This window comes from Platalea leucorodia, assembly GCF_965183815.1.
Source record: "Platalea leucorodia genome assembly, chromosome: 2".
In the NCBI taxonomy this organism is placed as follows: domain Eukaryota; kingdom Metazoa; phylum Chordata; class Aves; order Pelecaniformes; family Threskiornithidae; genus Platalea; species Platalea leucorodia.
In genome coordinates this window covers 68289785-68309481 of record NC_138824.1, presented here as the reverse complement: position 1 = coordinate 68309481, position 19697 = coordinate 68289785, and the positions used below count along the sequence as shown (strand labels likewise).

The following is a 19697-nucleotide window of genomic DNA, read 5'->3' as shown; positions in this document are numbered from 1 at the left end:
CCTTGTTGCAAAACTCTTCTTATTACATCATTTGACCTAAAGCTGAACATTTAGGTACATATAGATTTAAACATTGAATTTTCTGGAGACAAAACATGCGATGAGGTTTAAAAATATCAGCACTTGGACAGAAACACAGAATTGAATTTATGGCCACAGTAAAAAAGGAAAATCTAGTCAGTCAACAACTGCCCTGTAGAGTTGAATACCTGATCTGGCAAAAGTTGGCACACACAGAAATGACCTGGCATATGCATCCTTTTTCTATTCTTATATCCACTGCTGAGAATAAGGCAACAACAAATGGGACAGAACAAAATTCTATTAGAAAAGTTAAGTTCTAAGCAGCCTTAATCAATATTAGAAAATTATACAATCAAATGCTATCCCATTTTCCTCTTACCAAGGCTAGTATGAAGTGATTTCTAATTATTTAGAGCTAAGTATTTCTTCAGCGCTTTTTTTCATTAAAATCAGTCTTCAATAATTTCCTCGGTGTATTTTGCGCGTCGCCCCCCCATATTTTGTTCAGGTTTTTTTCATATTCTAATTACATAAATCTTTTTGCTAAAACAAATGAAAAACTCTGGCAAATTCATCCTGTTCTTGGAACTGTAAGATCTCAACATCTAGGGGCTTAATCTTATTTATAAAGAGAATACATGGAAGAATACATTATTCATAACAGAAAGAGCTTTTTTGCTTCATTTATTTCTTCTCAAAATCAGCATCAGTGAAAAGGAGGAAAATAGAGGTGATGTTGGCCACTGCACAGTAAACACAGTAGAGTGGACCTGTCATACTCACCAAGTTGACAGGACTGCTGACATTGCTGTTCATCAACGCCACCAACCCATTCACAAGATCACTGTAAAAAGGGAAGAACAGATTGAGGCAATTTCCACTTCCCTATAAATAATATTCTTGTCTAAAAAGAGAGCTGCCTCCTCAGAGCTCCAGTAAAGCAGATGAGGCAGCTGAGTGAGGAATGCTGAAATCAGATTTACAGTGTATACTTCGATGGGTGCACATTTTCTCAGCTGTTTGTTCCATAGTCCCTATTGTAAGATATACTGAACTGGAGGTTAGTTTGAAAGGGTGATTATCTTCGGGATACACTGGCTATAGTTCATCTGAGCATATGAAAGAATATAAAAAAATACCAAGTTACTAAACAACAATTACTACTTCCTCTTCCCTCTAGTATCCAAGCATATTTAGAGACTCATTTCCAACGTATTTCAAACAGAACGGAGTAAGTTGTAAGACAGAGGCACATGACACCACCACCTGCTTTGCAATTTGCTGTTTGAATTGTCTTCTCGCTTTCAGAAATTCTTAAACCAAGTTTGTTAAAAAACAGTATTGTGGTGCTACTTTCCCCCACCAAAATAACCCAAAGTTATTTTGGGTTATCAGCAACAAGCTTATCCGCTCATCCCTGGACATAGAAATCCAGATCCCTTTCATTATGACTTATAATCAGGAAAGGAGTGGCTGCTTTGAACCGATGGGGTTTCCATAGCATCTATCAATCACTGCTGTTGTTATTTTCACCAGAGGTAAAAAACATTTCCAAGCAGAGAATGATTAAAACAACCCAGAAGCCTGGCACAGAAGTTCAGCTAGCAGGACAGAACAAAAGATGCTGAGGAACAGACTCACTTTTTCTTAGTGAAAGTACATTCTGGCCTTGCTTACACTGCAAATACCAGCTACAGCAATACCCCCTCAACCGGTTCCTTCCCCCAGTACATGCACTGACCACAGCAACCCCACAGGCACAAGGTGGCAGCATTGTATTAAAATGCAAGGACGGGAAAACTGCTCAGCATTAAAACTTACCTACCAGCCACTTGCTGTCCCTTGAAGGGAAGAACACCTTAATATCTGAATCCAAAATTCTAAACCAACTAACGTTTTGTTTCCTGGTACTTTTAAAAACTTCAGTGTCTCCTTTCTGAAAATAAAGCTGACCTACGGATGAACATAACTTATTTGACTAAAATGCACATGCATACAAAGCTGGACAAGCTCAAAGACCCGTCAAGTGAAGTAAATATCAGAGAGTACAAACAAGGCTTACCTGACATACTGGAAAGCTCTTGTCTGAGTTCCAGGTCCATAGACCTAAAAACAGACGAACATTAGAAAAGTCACATAAATATAAAAGTCCTCTCTAGCCCAATTATCTTTTCCTCACCATTCTAGAAAAACGGGCCAAGGAGAAACACCTGAGGCACAAGCTCAATATTACAGGAATGGAAAAAGATGTGTTTACAGAGCCTTTGGCAAAGTATCAGTTCTTTGAAGGTCGTCTTCCTCTTGGACGTGTCTCCAGTAAACATATCCTTAGGCATTTTGCTAACCAGAACTCTGCATGTATGAAACATTCTCAGGGATGTAGGACAGAGTGATGCTTTGTCCTCTCCTGGAACACTGAGAGAGGCTGCAGCATGCACTCAGCCAGAAAAGAGCGTCAAATATTTAAAGCAAACCTCAAACTACTAAGATGTGGTTATGACGAGCAATTTTTATTCGCTCATTAACGACAGCCAACTTCAAAGAGACCACCAAATGTTAGCGGTCTCTAAAAAAATTGTCAAGAAAATAGCACCGTAAGCGTTTAAAGCAATCAGGACAAAAAAAAAAAAAAGTCATGTGGCTCTAAATATTACTGCCTGGGGAAATGGGAGGTAGAAAAATTTCTAGAGGATATGACTCCCAAAGTCACCTGTACAGATTTGTATCAATATCTTAGAGGGGAAAAAAGTTTTCTCAGGTTATGTGCTGGCACTTTGGAGAAAGCAAGGTGTTTAAATTCAAACATACATTAAGGTATACTTAAAGTGTACATAATGGTGTCAGATAACATTTTTTCACAGTTTAATTGCGTGTAGTACTAAAGTCCCTAGAACATGAATACTTAAATTCTGAAAGCTATCAGTAGGCATATTTAAGTGGTGAAAACACTTAACTGGGGATGCACACATCTTACCATCAACCTGCTACAACAGAAAAGCTTTTTGGAAGGACAGAATAGAAAGCATGTTTGTTTTCCTAGGGGACAGGACAGACAATACAATTGGTATACATGCCATCATCTGTCACTTGGTAAGCCTGCTGCTCTCTAAGCCCGATTCAGAACCAAAAGAGTTCACATTTCGGTAGGCACTGGGTAAGATCAGGGGTTTAAGAGTTTATTCAATAACCGATTCTGAGCGGAATGCACCAGGAAAGCACACTGACAGCCCGATGGACTCCCAAAGCAAACAGGAAGCAGATTTTGTGTACGTATATAGCGCTCCCTGCTTGTTTTTTCTTAACTTGTAGGATAAATTTTACAGAACTAAATAACCTGTGCATGATTTCTGCAAAGTTATCCATGTGGCTACCTTTCCTATGTGCAGGTGGTGGCTGGAAAATACAATGTAGTTTCCTCCTCCCAATTTCTCTTCATACCTCGCAATTTCTCTTAATAAACCCTTCCTTTACAATAATACAAAGCAACAATGGTCATGTTTGCATAGGCTATAATTTCTTCAAATTAAAGAGATTGTTTTTTCAAGAGATTATTTAACTTTGAACCAAGAGATTGAACACATTCAATTTGTAAAAAGGTGAACGCTTGGTATTCCTGTCAGCCAAATTCTGTGATGATACAAGGGTGAAATTTTTTTTGGTCTCAACTACTGCTTATTTGACCTGGTCGGCTAAACAACTCTCTCCTTAGTTCTTTTCTCATATTCAGTGATTTTCAATGTCAGACAGTTACTCCCTACAGAACAGTGATGTTGGGCCAAATGTTCTACTTTATCCTCTGTTACATTCTTGATAAAGTCTAGACAGCATGGCAGTTACAAAAAAAAAAAAGCTTTCAGTATTCCCTCCCACAGAACAGCGCTGACTGCAGACTTCTCTTATTGTTGCTCTGAAATATCCCATGGATTTTATGTTTTAAAACAAGATAACTGCTTCATATTTAGTAAGGCTTCACAAAACTTCCAGTTAGTGTTCTCATTCTGTTCTTGTTATAAAAGATTACAGTACTATTTTCAATAAAACTTGAGAAACTAAGCATGAATGAAAAAACATTTGAGAGACCAAATATTGCAATAGCTCACTACATGCACTGGAGAACAAACTTGAAAAATGGAAGTACCTTCTGACCCTCTGTAGGCTAGATGAGCTTCCTAAACAGCATTTAGAGGCTCAGACTTTATGCCCCAGGATGCCATCCTGGGAACATACAATACTGACAAACCACTATATGGTTACACTCATATTTTGATACAAGCGAGTCCTACAAGCATCAAAAGTGTCAAAGCAAGAAGCTCCATCTTCTTGCTAGCTTCTACTTGTTTAGTGTCTTGCAACAAACAGAAGCAGCCTCAACCTGCAGCTCTAGGGGGACGCCTGGGTAAGAAAATGAAACTCTTTCTGCAGGAGTTTGAGTGCTTTTTTTTTTTTTTATGTTTTGAAAGGAAAAAAAGTACTGAACCCATGTGGTTGTGCAATTACCCTATTCAGTGCTGAAGAGACTCCTATCAGTAGAGACTAGGCAAGCTGGGCTCACTGGTTTTGTCAGCTACTCAAGACTAAGCCCTGACATCTGCAGTCTTAACGCTGACTTATTTGAGACATTAAATGTCATATGTCCTAGTAAACACTGGCCATTAAGTCACAGTCAGCATCACACAATTGCTACCATACTCTGAACACTGACAGTGCTTTGTAGGAAAAAAGTAAATCTCTGGGGAAAAAGCAAATCTTTAGGAGTGTAGTGAACACAGCATTCAAATTACTACAGGCTTGTTACTCTGAAATAACCACAAGCCTAAACCAGAAATTTAGCAATGGTTAGAAACAACAGAGTAGCCAAGATGCATCACTGATGACATCAAAAAATAATAACAAATTGCCTAAGTTAACAATCGCTGATAAACAGCAAGCAAGCAAATGCTGACCTCCAGAGAAGACCAATGTTTCAAAAATTACCAGTGTACTCAAGTCAGGTGATGTGCATTGCTTTGCAGAATATACACAATTTGAGCTTTTTTAATTTTATTTTTTATAAAGAGTTCTAGATTTCACCCTGTCAGTAGGGTAGTTTCTACTACCCAAGTTTTGCACAGGGTAGCCATATTTTGGCATATTCTTTGAAAAAGATTAGAGTTAGTGGAGATCTATCACAGGACATCAAGCTTCATCTTGCCTCAGCATGACTTATTCCCTGGTCTAGACTCTTCAATATTCTGTCCAGTTTCAGATTTTGCTCCGCAAGAGTCACGGTAGTGGGAGTTGTCACAAAACTTCCATCCTATTCTCCTTGGACTGCCTGCTCCTTCCTAGAGGAATTCCTGGCTGAAGTCTGGATTTTACAGTCTCCATTAGAAGGAATGCTGTCTCAATCTCATGATAGCTGCCCCGTGGAAGTACTTAGCAACATTTTTAGTTATTTTGCAGAAGCCGTTGAGTGATTTCCTGGCACTTCACTCTTCTAATCTAGGCAATATTAACAAATATTTATATGAAATTTCTGTTGTATGTCACATAAACTGTAAACATTGCCATGAGCTTACAACTGATCTCAGATTCCAAACTACTTCTCCCTGTTTCAGGATGTCTCCTCATTTATTTTACATATCCTCATTATTTTATAACAGTAAACAAAACAGGATCAGGGCATAGGTCAGGCACTGTCTGTATTGCTACATTACCAGCAGCATCTTTGGCAGAGTATTGGCAGAGTATCGGCCTGTATAGGCAGAGTATTGGCCTCTTGCTCTCCCAGACAATGTTGTGACATTGCTTAAGCATTATCAAGAGCCAAGGACCATTCACACCAAATAGTTTGGATGTGGCAACTTCCTTTGGCAGGAAAATTTAGCTGTATAGATGTGGGTCATGCCACACCCGTTTGTCAACTATAAGAAAAAACAGTCCTGGACAGCTTTATTTACTAACACATAGTGTAGCCTGAAGGCCTTTAACGTTACGTTATACATGGAAAATTTAGACTGATCTCCAAGCTTGCAAAAAGACATTTAGACGCCTAACTTCCAAAAAGGATTCAGAGAAAGTTCCTCAGCAGGAAGAAGTACCGAAACATTATTCTGTATGCCTTGTCATGCTGTGTCCCCATAGAAGAGTTGTGACAGATTAAAGTTCCAGATGACTAAAACACTTTCTCAACAACTCTTCATATCACTGAGAGGTCATTACTTACTGTTAGTGGTTCTCCCTGGAGGGCTTGTAGGATAAAATTACTGACAACTCTACCATCATTCATATGCATTCGAGGACCAAAGGTATTGAATATTCGGGCAACCCTCACTTCAACTCCTTCCTGCAGGCAAAAAAAAAAATTGTTATTACCTTAATAAGAATGTCTTTCTTACTAAAAATGCAAATTAACTCTCCCCTGTCCAAAAGCTTTCTTAAGAATCCCTCTTACAGCTTTAACAGGCATTGTTTTCTCACCATGAAACACCTCTAACCCCTCATCAACCCTACTGGAAACCGTAGTGCATACAGCAAGGTGATGTATACTAGTTCTCAGTATTTGTAATGCAAATTCTAAATCAGTGCTAGAATAGCTGATGATTTCAGCACACACATTTTCTTCCAACAAGAACTTTAAGATTTTTCAATAGTACCCTTCCAACAATAACTTATTTCATCTGGGACTCATCTATATTTTTTGGACATAAGTGAAGTCCCACAATCACCAGATATGGTACCAAGGTAGCATTTCCAAAGACCAGAAAAGTTGAACACTTCAGGTAAGTATCTTTACCCATGCTACAAAGTAAGTGGCTTTGTAACCATAGCCACAATGTTTCTTAGCTCCCTGCTACTTATTAGGCTGTGTAAATGCATGCATTACAATCCAGGTCTCTTCAATGGCTTAGTTTTTTCCAAGAAACATTTCTATCATTCCCAGAAGTCCTTTCTGGAGGATATTTTGCGAATCTTCAAAGCAAAATGCAACAAATATGCGAAACTGGAAACTGTCTGGACAAAACATTTTAACACTGGGAAGCTGCAGATTGAAGTAGTCTCTCTCTAGGTATTTTCTGTTTATTGACACTCACTCATTTGGACAAGCCACAGTTCTTGATAAAGCCTACAAGAAGGATGTTTGGCCTTTGTGAGCTCAAGTATGCACTTAGCTCCCGATGAGTTCAGAGCAGCATGGTATGCTGTAAACAGATAGATGCTACCACTTGAGAGTGATAGCCACAAGGCAGGAATGAAGCTGTCAACTTCAGTCCAGGCCTATCCATCCTCCTCATACCCCCTGGTCCTCCCCCCTTCCAGAAAAAGCCATCCTTCTATCAGTCACAGGAAACACTTTTCATCTGAAGCAAACTTTGTGCTGCTGATTCAACTGAAGCAACTGAAGTCACAAGCACAATGTTCCGGAGTTGCAAACATTCAGTTATTCCTTCAGAGGATACACAGAACATCTTGTATTTTCAATGCCTTTTACTAAGGCTTAGACCAATGCTTGCCATTTTCTTGGAAGACAAGAGTGTGTGTGGAAGAAGTGTGTTGTTGGTACATCTGAGGCTGAAGGCTGCAGCTCACATATAACTTCACTCAGGAGAGACCTGGAAACACATTTTTCTTGGAAATAAAGGTAGCTTCATGTTCAAGAGAAACTTGCAAGAAAATCTGATCTTTCTTGGCTCTCCAAGTGATTCATAAACAAATGAATCCTCAAAGAAGTTTTGTGAAAGCAATAGCATCATCTTTTTACAGATGAGAGACTGAGAGAGGCAAAAGGTGCATTTAACACTTTAGCTACTACTTGGTGTTGAGAAATGGGAAACACCACGTAGTATAGGTAAAGCCCAACACTCCCTAGTATGGACAAGGCCAAACAACATCCAGTTCTGTTTAACTGCAGGTATGGTTTTGGTCACCATGATCAAGCGTTGTTTATATTTGCAACTAAACTGTAAGCTAACGGTAGCCAGGAAGGTAACTATTGTGCCATAGGAAAAGCTACGGTCTTGGGTCTTTGTCACACAAGAAGCTTGCATCCACAACAGAGCCAAAAAAATAACCTCACAACATCCATGTGGCCCTGCTGAGACACCCTGGAAACAGCAGAAGTCCCTTCCCATGCAAAATGCATCAGTTGGGAAGATATTCTTTATTTCCTGTTAGCTAAAAAAGCATGGCAGCGTAACATGTCAAACATATACTTCCAGCAGCATATTACAGAGCCATTCCCAATGCCTTCACTGTAACTGGAAATATATACTCTGATAGAGTTTCTCATTCCTTTGTTTTGCCCAGCATTCTATCTTAAAAAGGACACTGACTTCTTCAGGGAAGGATTGTATTTCATGTGGGCTTTCCAGATACTGCCATGAATAACAAGTACAGAAAACGAGGCACTTGGAAGCTAGTGCTCGAGGTAAAAATAACTCATTAAACAATGCTGACCAAAAAGCCTCTCTTGTACTGCATTCTGCACAAGCTACAGCAGCAGCCTTGTTTTCCAGTATTGGCTGGAAACTAGCAAGGGATCTAGAAAAGAAAAACAACACATTTTCTATAGGCACTTACTCATAGCCACTGTGAATCCAGTATTTCTTCTCCTTTCCATTTATTCCCCTCCCCCCACCGTAATGTTGTCTTTTAAAATGAGTAACTTTTTATTTATAGTGTCATCTAGCAAAGCTCTTCTCTGCAGCCTACTGCTTCGAAAAATCTATTTTCTATGCAGCTGAATTTTCATTTGTGCCTGTAAAACTGGGATCTATCTTCTCAAAAGAAACTCTTCCACAGACAAAGAGATTTTGGAACCAGTAACTTACAAATTGTCCTAAGTCTCCTTTCGCCTTTTCATGAACATCTCCTTTGAAGTGATCCTTTTCGCACGTTGAGTAATTCTACTCCTTTTTGTACTAACTGACTACAAATACTTATGGTACACTCCTACCTATGTCCTGTTACTCTGAATATCAACAACAACATGTTAATTTTGACTGACTACCTCCACTGTATTCCCACTAGCAAAGCCAATTACTTCCCCAGATTTGTGGCAGCAAGTCATGTACAATATTTTATTATATCCTAGAGAAAGGAGAAAAACCTCTTTGGCCCACATTCATACTGCTAAACAAAAGAGAGCTTGAGACTAATCCCTGATGCTGAGATCAAATGTGATCAACTGGCTTCCGTCCTCAAGGTTTAAGACTATGTCTTCCTATAGCAGATTAATCAAAGAGAAAGTTCCTTGAGCGATCCAAAAAAGAGTCTGGAAGCAAGCTAATAAAATGCAGCATTGTGGGCTACCAAAACACTTCAGCTCACTCTATTATTTACCAGTATGGACACGTTCACAGAGACTGTGCCTCTACAGATGGAGTGGGAAGACAGAAAACATGCAAGAAAGATTGTTATGGCTTACAGAGATACCTCCTCTGAATAAATACTCAGACTATTTATTCTATAGCTGTCAGTCAAAAAGTAGCATTAGTTATCTAGTCTCCCCTGCAAAACAAACTTGTCCATGGTCTTCAGTGTGAGTCTTTACCACCTAGTTCTAGAAATCCCTGCTCCAGAAAGTATCAAGGATGCTATGATAACATCTTAATTTAAAAAGACATATTTTAATTTTATTAGCCTTTTAAGAAAAGATATCTCTTGTGTTGACTGTCTCAGAAAATAGATCAATACAGAATACAACTCAAATGTCAAGAGGTTCTTTTAACTGAAGCAGCTTGAACATATGCTGTGGCTGTAATTCATAAGGATATCAGGCAAGCTTCTCTTACTAATTAACAGTGCTTCCTTCTTTGTAAAGTCTGTGGATGTATCTAAACTGCGAGCATGAATTAGACCTCCCTGCATATAAAATCAGGAAAGGGAAAGCTGCAATTGTCTGCTCTCCAGCATCCAAAAATATCTGCCAGGGAAAGCCCAGACAGTTTCATGGATATGACTGTGACCTGATACAAGTCTTTATCAATGTTTCAGCTAAAATTACTAAGATTGTTGCCTGCATCCCTTGCTTTATGTGTCGCTTTCTTACTGATTCATATTCTTTCCCATGTGTTTCAGAGATCATTAACTAACTCTCAAAATTGTTCCCCAAACCCTGAACTGTAATCACAGCAGAATTACTAGCACAGTGTTCACCAGGATCCATCTGTGACGTGTTTAAGCCACAACACTCTACACTGAGGGTTAGTCCAAGGTATTTTATATATATGTACAAGCAAAACGAGATTAATTCCTGGTTACTAACAGCTTTTCAAAACTGTTTTGCAAAAATAGTGATGCTGACATCTGAATTTCATAAACAGTAAAGCTCCTAAACAAGCTAGGAAGGACAACCACAATCATCTGACTACTTTTGGCATAGTGCATGTCCCCAAACACAACCAAGGCACACCCCCAGTACTCTCATCTTGTGATTGAAATATTACCATGCTTATAGTTCAACATCTCCCAGACTAAAAAACCTACAACTTCTCTTCAAGGTCTCTTCATACCTCCCTATGTACATATCCTATATATATGTCCCTATATATGTACATATACCTCCCTATACCATAACAACAGATAGCTTTGGAAACTATATTCCACTTCTACATTTGCACAGGACGAAACACAATGTTTTGGTTCATGTGCAGAGCTCCTACGCAGCAAAAAAATTATTACAGACAGCTCTAACAACTCATCAGAAAATGTGCAGATCCATTAATCTGACAGTACAGAGGCTACATACCAGCAGGTTTTACAAAATGGCAGGACCATCAGAAGGGCTGTACGACAGTAACTGGAACAAGCCAGTTTCAAAAGCTTAGCATTATTTAATCTCTATATTATTACAGTTTGCGGGACTTAACTTTATTGAACTATGGGAAAGGATTTTCATCTGTGGTTTCTCTTTTCCAAAGTATAAAAGCCTGTTTGTGAACCAATGGCTGAAAGCAGCACTGTTTCCTTTTTCAAAGTGGAGCCAGTTAATCAGGAAGATAAAAGCAACTAAGAACAAACAGTACTTGAAATTTTCAATGGAACTGCCAGATTTATTGAGAATATTAACGTAACTGTGAGTGTGTGACCTCTCAGACTTTGCAAAGGAAAGGAATTGTGGATGATTCTTTTCTTTTCTTTCTGCACTACAGCGGTGCCAATGCCCTCTCAGTCGGCAGTGAGAGGGGCTGTCGCATCTCAACTCTTCTTACCTACATTAGAAGCACTGCTCAAGGAGGCTGACTGCCTGTAGCACCTTACAGACTCCCTTCTCCAACCTTGGCATCACTACTATTCCTAGATGTGAAACTCCTCTGCGTGGCTTCTAAAAACCTAAAGGAATCCATAGTATCTTTTACCACTACAATTTAGCTTTGGTCTGATATACTTCCAACAGTAACCACCATCTGTGTCATTAAAGGACTGTTCTCTGGGCTTTTGACTATTGCCCTGAAGAGATGCAATGCTTCCTCTTCTCCCCCTGTGCTGTCAGAACCACAAAAAATTCAATTCCATTCTTCCACAAAAAGCAACAATTCTGCATCTTTTCTTAAGCAAACTGCTAACAAACTTAATATGACAACATCAAAAAAAGAATGCTGCATGCTTTAAAATAATATATATTGAATATCAAAGAAACAATGATCTAGAGAAAACAGGATAAACTCCCAAAAGACATTAAAGCAAATTGCTTTAATTCAATATAGGTACCTGTTTTCTATCTGCTTACTCAATGACTACTTGGTTATTCACTATTCAATGCCTTTTTAGTTGCAATTCAATCAACAGTTTTCATTACCCCTACATTTTATATCAAGGCTTTTTATGATTACTGAAACCAAATTCATTTGTGAATTAAGGATCAGGGGGAAAGTACAACTCAATATAAAACAGAAAATCACCCTAGTGTTGCAATTGCAATGCACTCCTATATTTAACAAATTTCAACATCAGTCTGCATGTGTTATTCTCCCACATTAATATAATAAACTTAATTCCTAGATGTCTTCCCTTTCTTCTGTTAGCTATTAAAATTTTTTGGCACCTTGAGTCTTCACAGTCCTGGTTACAGAATATTCTAGAAGGCAGACCATAATACTGGTCCACTTAAAGAAGGTTATACTTAATATTTAGTTATGATAACTGAAGTCACACACCTGTATATGAAGTTTATGAAAAAGCATAAAGCACTGGAAGGACTAGGAAGGACAGGCAGAATAGTGACAAAAATAAAGAGTAGAGAATGGAGAAAGGTAACAGATTGACCAGTTGTTACTATCAGAGAGTTTCAAAACTATGCCTTGCACCTTGTTAAGGCAAGTGAGTGAACTGAAAAAGGCTTTCCAGGAGGGAGTGCTAGCAAGCACTGAAAAAGAAATGAAGAGAAAGGAATTCTGAAGAAGTCTGAATCAGAAGATGCATCTTAGTTCCCAGATGAACAAGGCAAGGAACTACAGCTTCCTGTGGCTTGAGAAAAGTTCCAGAAGCAGGTACTACCACTCACACTAAGGAGCATGGCTGACCTATGCTCCCACACGAACTGAAGGAGGGAGAGCTGCTCCTGGAAGCCTACAGCAAATATCTTCTCAAACCACACACTCAGGTGCCTCACGTGGGATAAGATAAACTCGTGTACATGCTCTGAATTTGTGAGCCCTGCATTTCTCCAGCAATATTGAACCCTCCACCTCTCCTTTCAAGCAGATGCTTATAAATTACAGAATGCTACTACTGCCCTTGGACTCCTTGATAAGGAAGTACTGCTGGGCTTGTTTAAAGACAGCAGCTGTAAACAGGAGATAAAGTCAAGAAATGCTTCATTCATAGGGTCAAAATAACAGAACAAAACAATGCTGCCAGCAGAAAAGAGTACACAAAAAAGGTCTTGGTCAGGACAGGCTACTGAGGAACTCTGACAACTGTGAATAAAGAGTCATAATCTTTGACTACATTCAAGAACTGTTCTGATTCAAACAGCCTGTCTGGAAGTATAATGTAGAAGTTAATTCTTATATTTTTTGGAAACATGATTAGATATATAAGGTACATAACCATGTGTATGATGATGGAAAACTCTGGAAGAAATTATCAAGAAAAGCAGAAATAAGTTTGCTTGTGTCTTCTTTTTATTGAAGCTGAGAAGGTTCTGGAAACATTTTAGCCTGAAATCCTGAAAATCCAATTGTTTTGGGCTAGGTCAGTCCTGTCTGAAAACCTCCTTAAAAGCACAATACTTCTTTTCATAGCAGTAGTCAGATTTTTCCACTAGCAAAAGATAATGTTTCCTCCACTAATAACAGTGTATCATCTAAATTCTGGGGGAAAAAAGGCTCAACAGTCTTTCAGAATATACCTGAATGTAGGACAAGCTAGGGCAGACTTCACTAACCATAATAAAGTACAAGAAATATCTCACAGAGCTGCCCCTAGGACACAGAGCTCATTTGCATCATGAGTTTTCACTTAATGTATGTGTGCATCACAGTTCCACCTTACAAATCTTTAATATCCTTTGTAAATCCTGCATAAAATTTATGGGATAGTATCATGACTCATCCTGTGGCTTTAAGATACAGCCCGTGATTTTCAAAATGATTTACAGTCTTGCCCTTCTAAAAGAATACTGCAGTGTGTACCACAAACTTGGAAAAAATCAATATCCTACAGCACAAGAATTTCTCATAAAATCTACAATATTCAACTGCGAACAGATTTCCAGATCCATGAGGAATATTTTTCTACAGTGAAGTATAGAAGACATCATCCTGAACAAGAGCAGTACCTCCATATTGTACCTTAAATGATTTAAAAGAGAACAAAGGAGACGCGAACCTCTGCTTTCTCTGTCTGGCAGAAGAAATAAGAGAAAATTACTACAACCTCTGTACTAAAGTACCATCCCTAAAGTCTTACCACTTAAGTTTAATTCTGTTTTCAAGGTTTTTAAAAGCCCTTAGCTTTTTATCATTTAAATGTTTAAAATTCTACAGACTATACTACCTTTGATGATTTATACCTTTGTATATTAAGGCTGCAAACACCAAGAAACAGTGATATGGTTTTCTTTAGTATGCCACATTTTCTAATCAAACAGTCCCCCAGAGACGAGCTGAACAGCAAGTAAATAAGATTCACATACAGGTAAAGAGTTGATGCTGGGTTAGTTAATGATGAGTTTCTACTTGTTGATTATAAACCCCACAGAAACTGGCATGTATCATTTCACAAACATGTTTTAAATTGCATTTTTAACCTCATGTTACCGTATTTGTCTGAAAAAGTGCATTACATAGCTAAGTATTCGTAACTTTCGTTAAGAGATGTATTTATACCTACATAATTTTAAGACATTTCTAAAGTGATTTAAAATACATTGCTCCTGTATGGGTACTCATTAAAGAACTTCCTCATCCTTACATGTATATTCTGATTTCATTTATGCTCATTAAACATTCCACATTTATCAGTAATGGCCCTATTCAGCAAAGCACTTCTCAGGACAGGACCAACTTAAAATAACTGTTATCTGGCTCCCAAGTTAGTAAGGTCACCTGAGTTTAATCTGTCTAAAAACTATTTATGACACTGAAAGACATAATACGTCTATCAAGAAGACTAAAGCACATTTTCTTGAAGAACACTGCTCATCCGAAAAAACACAACAGATGGGAGTAATACAACTTTTGCATTAAAGAAAACAGATTTTGCAGCTACAGTATGAACGTTCCTACTCAAGACATTCTCTTTTGCCCTCCTACCCCTAAATACACATATTCCAGTTTTCCCACACATTTGGACCTCATACTTACAGAAAATCCATTGAATCTGATACAAGTTTAATACCTGCTTCATGTATGCGTAGCACATGGTCTCTGCAACCCGCTTTCCTTCATCATAGCAGGCTCTTGGACCTATTGGATTCACATGGCCCCAGTAATCCTCATTTTGAGGGTGAACTTCAGGATCTATGGGGTAAAAAAAACACCTTAAATGATCTTCTGTCAAAAAGGTGACTATATATAATGAAACTTACAGTAGATCACTGGTGTTCCACAGTTTAACAGCTTCTCTCTGAACTATGCATTTAAAAGATACTAAGTTTCAACATCATTCCTTAGAAGTGCATTCACTAGAACCACGAAAATGCCAGTTATGGAAGATGTGAGACTCTAGTATGATAACTGAGCACAGGCAAACAACAGCCATCGCCTGCTTTCCCCTAAAAGAGTGTGCGAACAGAGGGTTAAATTCAACTCCTCTCTGCAAAGACAGACTAGCTCAAGGGAACAAATAAGACTCTTATCTAATGTAATTCAGAGGAAATATAGGTTACGTAGGCAGCACTTATTTGGAAAAAAAGAAAGTAAAGTGTCTTCAGGTTTTATAAAATAAGAAACAAGGAAAGAAAAATGGACAAAATGGAGAAGTACTGCATTTCTTAAAGAAGAAAGAGTAGAGCGATATACCACAATGTACTTGCTATGTTTCTTCTGTTTTGTCCTAAGCATTTTTACTAGCTATCACTGGGCACAATCAATCAGGTTAGACAATCCTTTGGTTTGATCCAGTACAGAAGCTCTTGATTACTAAATAAACCAATCAACCAAAAATCTCCCAGCTCTGTATGTGTCCATGTGTTTGCTCCATATGCTTGAAACAATACAATCATTTTGTTACATTTCCCCACTTTGCTATCTGTGCTGCCTTACCCTCCCTACTGGGTTTGAAGTTTGCATACATTACTACTAAACTTTCAAGTGTTACAGTTTAATTGTTGAAACAACATTGATGGTCAGTTCTGATTAACCTCTCCAGTTTTTATGCTGCTCACTGATATGATTACAAATGAATTCTTGCTACATGAGATCCAGAGGGAAATGACAAATGCAGAGAGGTTTTACACGATTACAAAAGCATATATAGCATTCTTAAAAGGGTCCCAGAAGGTGCTGTGATCTGGAAGGCCACTTCAGTTTCTGTCTCCCTTCTGGCAGAAGCAGCCTTACAAAGCACTTGGAAGCTCTCTATACAGCACTCCTTTGAGAATTCCTGTGGAGACAGCTAACAGATATTTTCTGACTTTATTTTCTGTCCTTTATTTTTCAGCAAAATGACTTTTGTCTGTTTAGTCAGAGTATGATATGAGTAGACTCTCTCCACTGGCTTTACTGGCACAACAAAGCCTGATAATGGGAGTTTCAAGTTTTCCACTTCAGCAGGTGGACTGTAGCAGAGCAATAAGGCTCCAAAACTTGGGGGTTTTTTTTGCCTGTTGGTCCCCTGTTCCAGAAGGGAGTTTGTTCAATTACAGAAGAGTCGTTGGGGCTACCGTTTCTCTCTGTGGAGCCTGACCGTGGATAATCAAAAGCAAGGGAGGCAGTAGGAATGCTGCACATGCTCAAGCCACTTATTTGGTTGCCCGGTAATCTTACCGGATTCTCTTGCTTGGGTATTTGCTTTGAATATTCTTGACTGAAGTTATTCCACCAAAAGTGTACTCCTTGAGATATGATTTTTTGTCCTTCCCCACTTTTTCCTCACAAAGCTTTGCATCTTGTTACAGAGATGAGTATTTTTGTTTGCTGCTTTGTTTTTTAAAGCCTCTCTCACAACTACTAACGTTGAGCAGGTGACTGTGCCTGCATGTCTCCATTAACCTTGCAACACTGCTATTATCAATTAGGCAAGAGTCCACAACAGCAGGAAGTTTCTCTAGTAGGCACATGGTCTGTCACACACCCCAAGAAAGTACTAAAGATTCTTGTTGCATCCAGCTAGCAGCTCTATCAGTTATTCTCTCGCTACTTCACTTCCAAGTAACAGCAAAAGGAAGGAGAGATATGGCACTATTTCTCAATATTACATTTGAAGAGACACCGCAATGGCACGCATGCACAATCACTATTTTCTTAGCTTGGAGGTTACGTCCTTGTCTCTTGCACTGTGCGGCACACACTACGGCAATTGCTAAATTGTAACAATACAACTGGAGAAGACAGAACCAGATTTGCTACTGAAATTATCTTCCTTCACAGGTTTTCATTATGGCATATGGATTTTAATCAGAGTTCAACACTCAAAATTCCCCCACAAACCTTTTGAAAAAGAGCCATAAACTACTACATAGGAAAGTTACAGACAAAGTCTGAGCCTCCTTCCGCCACTCTGACTAGAGATTTAAAGCAAGTACTAAACGCCGACATTTTAAGCTGTGAGAAGTACATCTGATAAAGAAATCAAGCTAAGACAGTGATGAAAATCTATCAGTCATCCAACAAAAGGTTTGTAAATACCCTCTTAGACAGTCACATCTCAAGAGCTCTAAAAACTTTTATCCTTCTTACCTCCATATACCTCAGATGTAGAGGCCAGCAGCAGCCGTGCTCCAACGCGTTTGGCTAACCCTGTATTTTGGGAAGGGAAAAAAAACCATGATTAGATCAAGTTCAAGTATCTTTCAGTCACATTAACTGCTTTAGCGTGATCCCATTTTACATACTTTTAAAGAGACTTTGATTTCTCTCACTAGATAAATCTAGCTGTAAATCACATACATAGATCCCACTCCCAAGCTGGAAGACTTGAGAAATGGCAGAGCAGCACCCACATGTGTGATGTGTTTGCTTCTGGGACTAAAAGTTACGCTGAACCAAGATCCAAGAACTTAACATATTACACCTTAAACAAAGGTCAAGGAAGCATAAACCATTCCGGTTACGAAATCAGGATCTTGAAACAACACACCATTTTAGGATTACCAAAACTTAAAGATAAGCTACATAAAGAAGCTGATACAGAATAACATGTTATAGGACAAAACCAATCATTTTCCCTTTATTGTGTTCCTTTAAACAGCCTGGATGATCCTACAAATCACTTGAGATTACTCTGCACTCCATTTCAATGACTTTGCAGCCTTCAAGTTGGCATGGCCAATCAAAGAAATCTCTCATCTGTGCTGTACAACTGTCTGGTACCTCAATAGCTTCTAAATTACTTAATTCTCTGAATTGTACTCAATAGAGAGAGTATCACTCAAATGAGAAACTCAGCTGAGCTAATGCCCAGTGGTTTTTTTGACTCCTAATAACTCTTAGGATCACTGACACTCAGTTCAAGCTGCAGCATACGCCAAATGGATCAAAGATGGAAGGAAAAAGCAGTGAAAGCTTGAGGCCTTCTTTTCATAGGCCCATTCCCAGCATCAAAACTAATAGACAAAGCTGAAAATGTTGCCTTGTAATTGCCTAGCATGAAGCCAGACATTAAATGTTCTTGCAGAATTTGCTAGCCAAGGCACGCACAAGAGGGTGCAGTGCTCTTGCTGTTCAGGGTTTCCAGAGCCAACGCAGTCGCACCCAGTTCAACATCTGCTGTGATGGAAAGGACCAGTCACTCAGGGCAAATGTGGGAATGTTCCACAGTCACCAAGGTAAGAAGTGCAGTCATGGACACAACTTTGCTATAAAAATCCCATGCTCTTAATTGTTCCTGTGACTTCTATAAATACTGCACAGTTACTACTCCATAGCCAAGTTACAGTCATGAAGTTCTTGTGCTTTAATAGCTGAGCTTGCATGTTGCCAGAGTTCATCTGTAGATATGTTTAAAGGAAAAATATAAACATCTTCAAAGAGGGGAAACCCCGCCCCCTTATTTTTCTTAAAGAATCAACTTTTTAAAATGTTCAACTCATCTGCTCCATCCTCCTCTCCCTCCAGTAACTCTGTCCAGGTTATATTATGTCTAACAAAGTTAAGTAAGGCAAAAGATTTTCACTTACCCAGCATATTTAATGTCCCAATAGTGTTGGTCTTTAATGTTTTTATAGGATTATACATGTAATTTGGAGGAGAAGCAGGAGATGCTAGATGATAGATCTGGTCCACTACAGAAAACCAGAGAGGGGGGAAAGAAAGCATTATTATTTTCCCATGTAACATATTAAAATGAGAAAACATTACGGTCAAGAAACAGGTACTTCTTTCTGCATTTCCTAACACTGGAACTCAGCGCTTCCTATGTTGCCACCTACAGATAACATATATGTATGCAAACCTGTTGTACCCAAAGCAAGACTTACTTTTTAGTAGAACAAAAACTAAAGCATAGCATATATCAACACTACACACCGATACAGAAGTCTGGCTGGGTGTTGACATTTTTCACTTGTAAAAATTTTAGTTTTGAGTACTGTTTAGAAGCTGCAAAAGTATATGCAACATTCTATGACCCTCAAGTTTTTAAGCGACTACCAGCTTTAGAGTATTTTTCTCAAATGGAATCCCAAGTAAAGATGGAAAAAACATTTTTTAATACCGGGAGGAACCTTTTGGGAAAAATAAATATTGTATTTTTATTTGTAAGCCACTTGACAATGAAATATTAATGGGATCAGTATCACATTTATATTTTAAATACATATGCTAAGATATGGGCATGCAACTTTTGTCCTTTTGCCCTATATACACCTTTGCTCCACTGGTGTTCTATGCTGCACTTTGGATAATACAGCATTTTAGCTTTATCAAAAAAACCCAAACAATGCCTCCCCCCAAATACAGAGATTCCAGCCTCCCCAGTTACCAAATACAGTTAACTAACACGCTAGACCATACCTTGCAATCAATGAAGGTATACTGATACCTAACCTAATTCAAAATAAGGTAGCTTGGGTACTGGCAACAGATCGC

General features: G+C 38.6%; 1 protein-coding gene across 3 annotated transcripts in view; it reads right to left on the bottom strand.

Annotated features, from left to right (window-relative positions):
* UXS1 (UDP-glucuronate decarboxylase 1) overlaps positions 1 to 19697 on the bottom strand; it is a 65738-nt gene that overhangs the window by 6199 nt on the left and 39842 nt on the right. For all 3 annotated transcript variants that reach the window (XM_082333882.1, XM_082333884.1, XM_082333883.1), the window contains 6 exons: positions 18788 to 18892; positions 17349 to 17408; positions 14848 to 14969; positions 6230 to 6349; positions 2087 to 2130; positions 808 to 868 (listed from right to left, as the gene is read on the bottom strand). In XM_082333882.1, coding sequence (XP_082190008.1) covers positions 808 to 868; positions 2087 to 2130; positions 6230 to 6349; positions 14848 to 14969; positions 17349 to 17408; positions 18788 to 18892 — 512 coding nt within the window. The remainder of the gene's footprint in view (positions 1 to 807; positions 869 to 2086; positions 2131 to 6229; positions 6350 to 14847; positions 14970 to 17348; positions 17409 to 18787; positions 18893 to 19697) is intronic.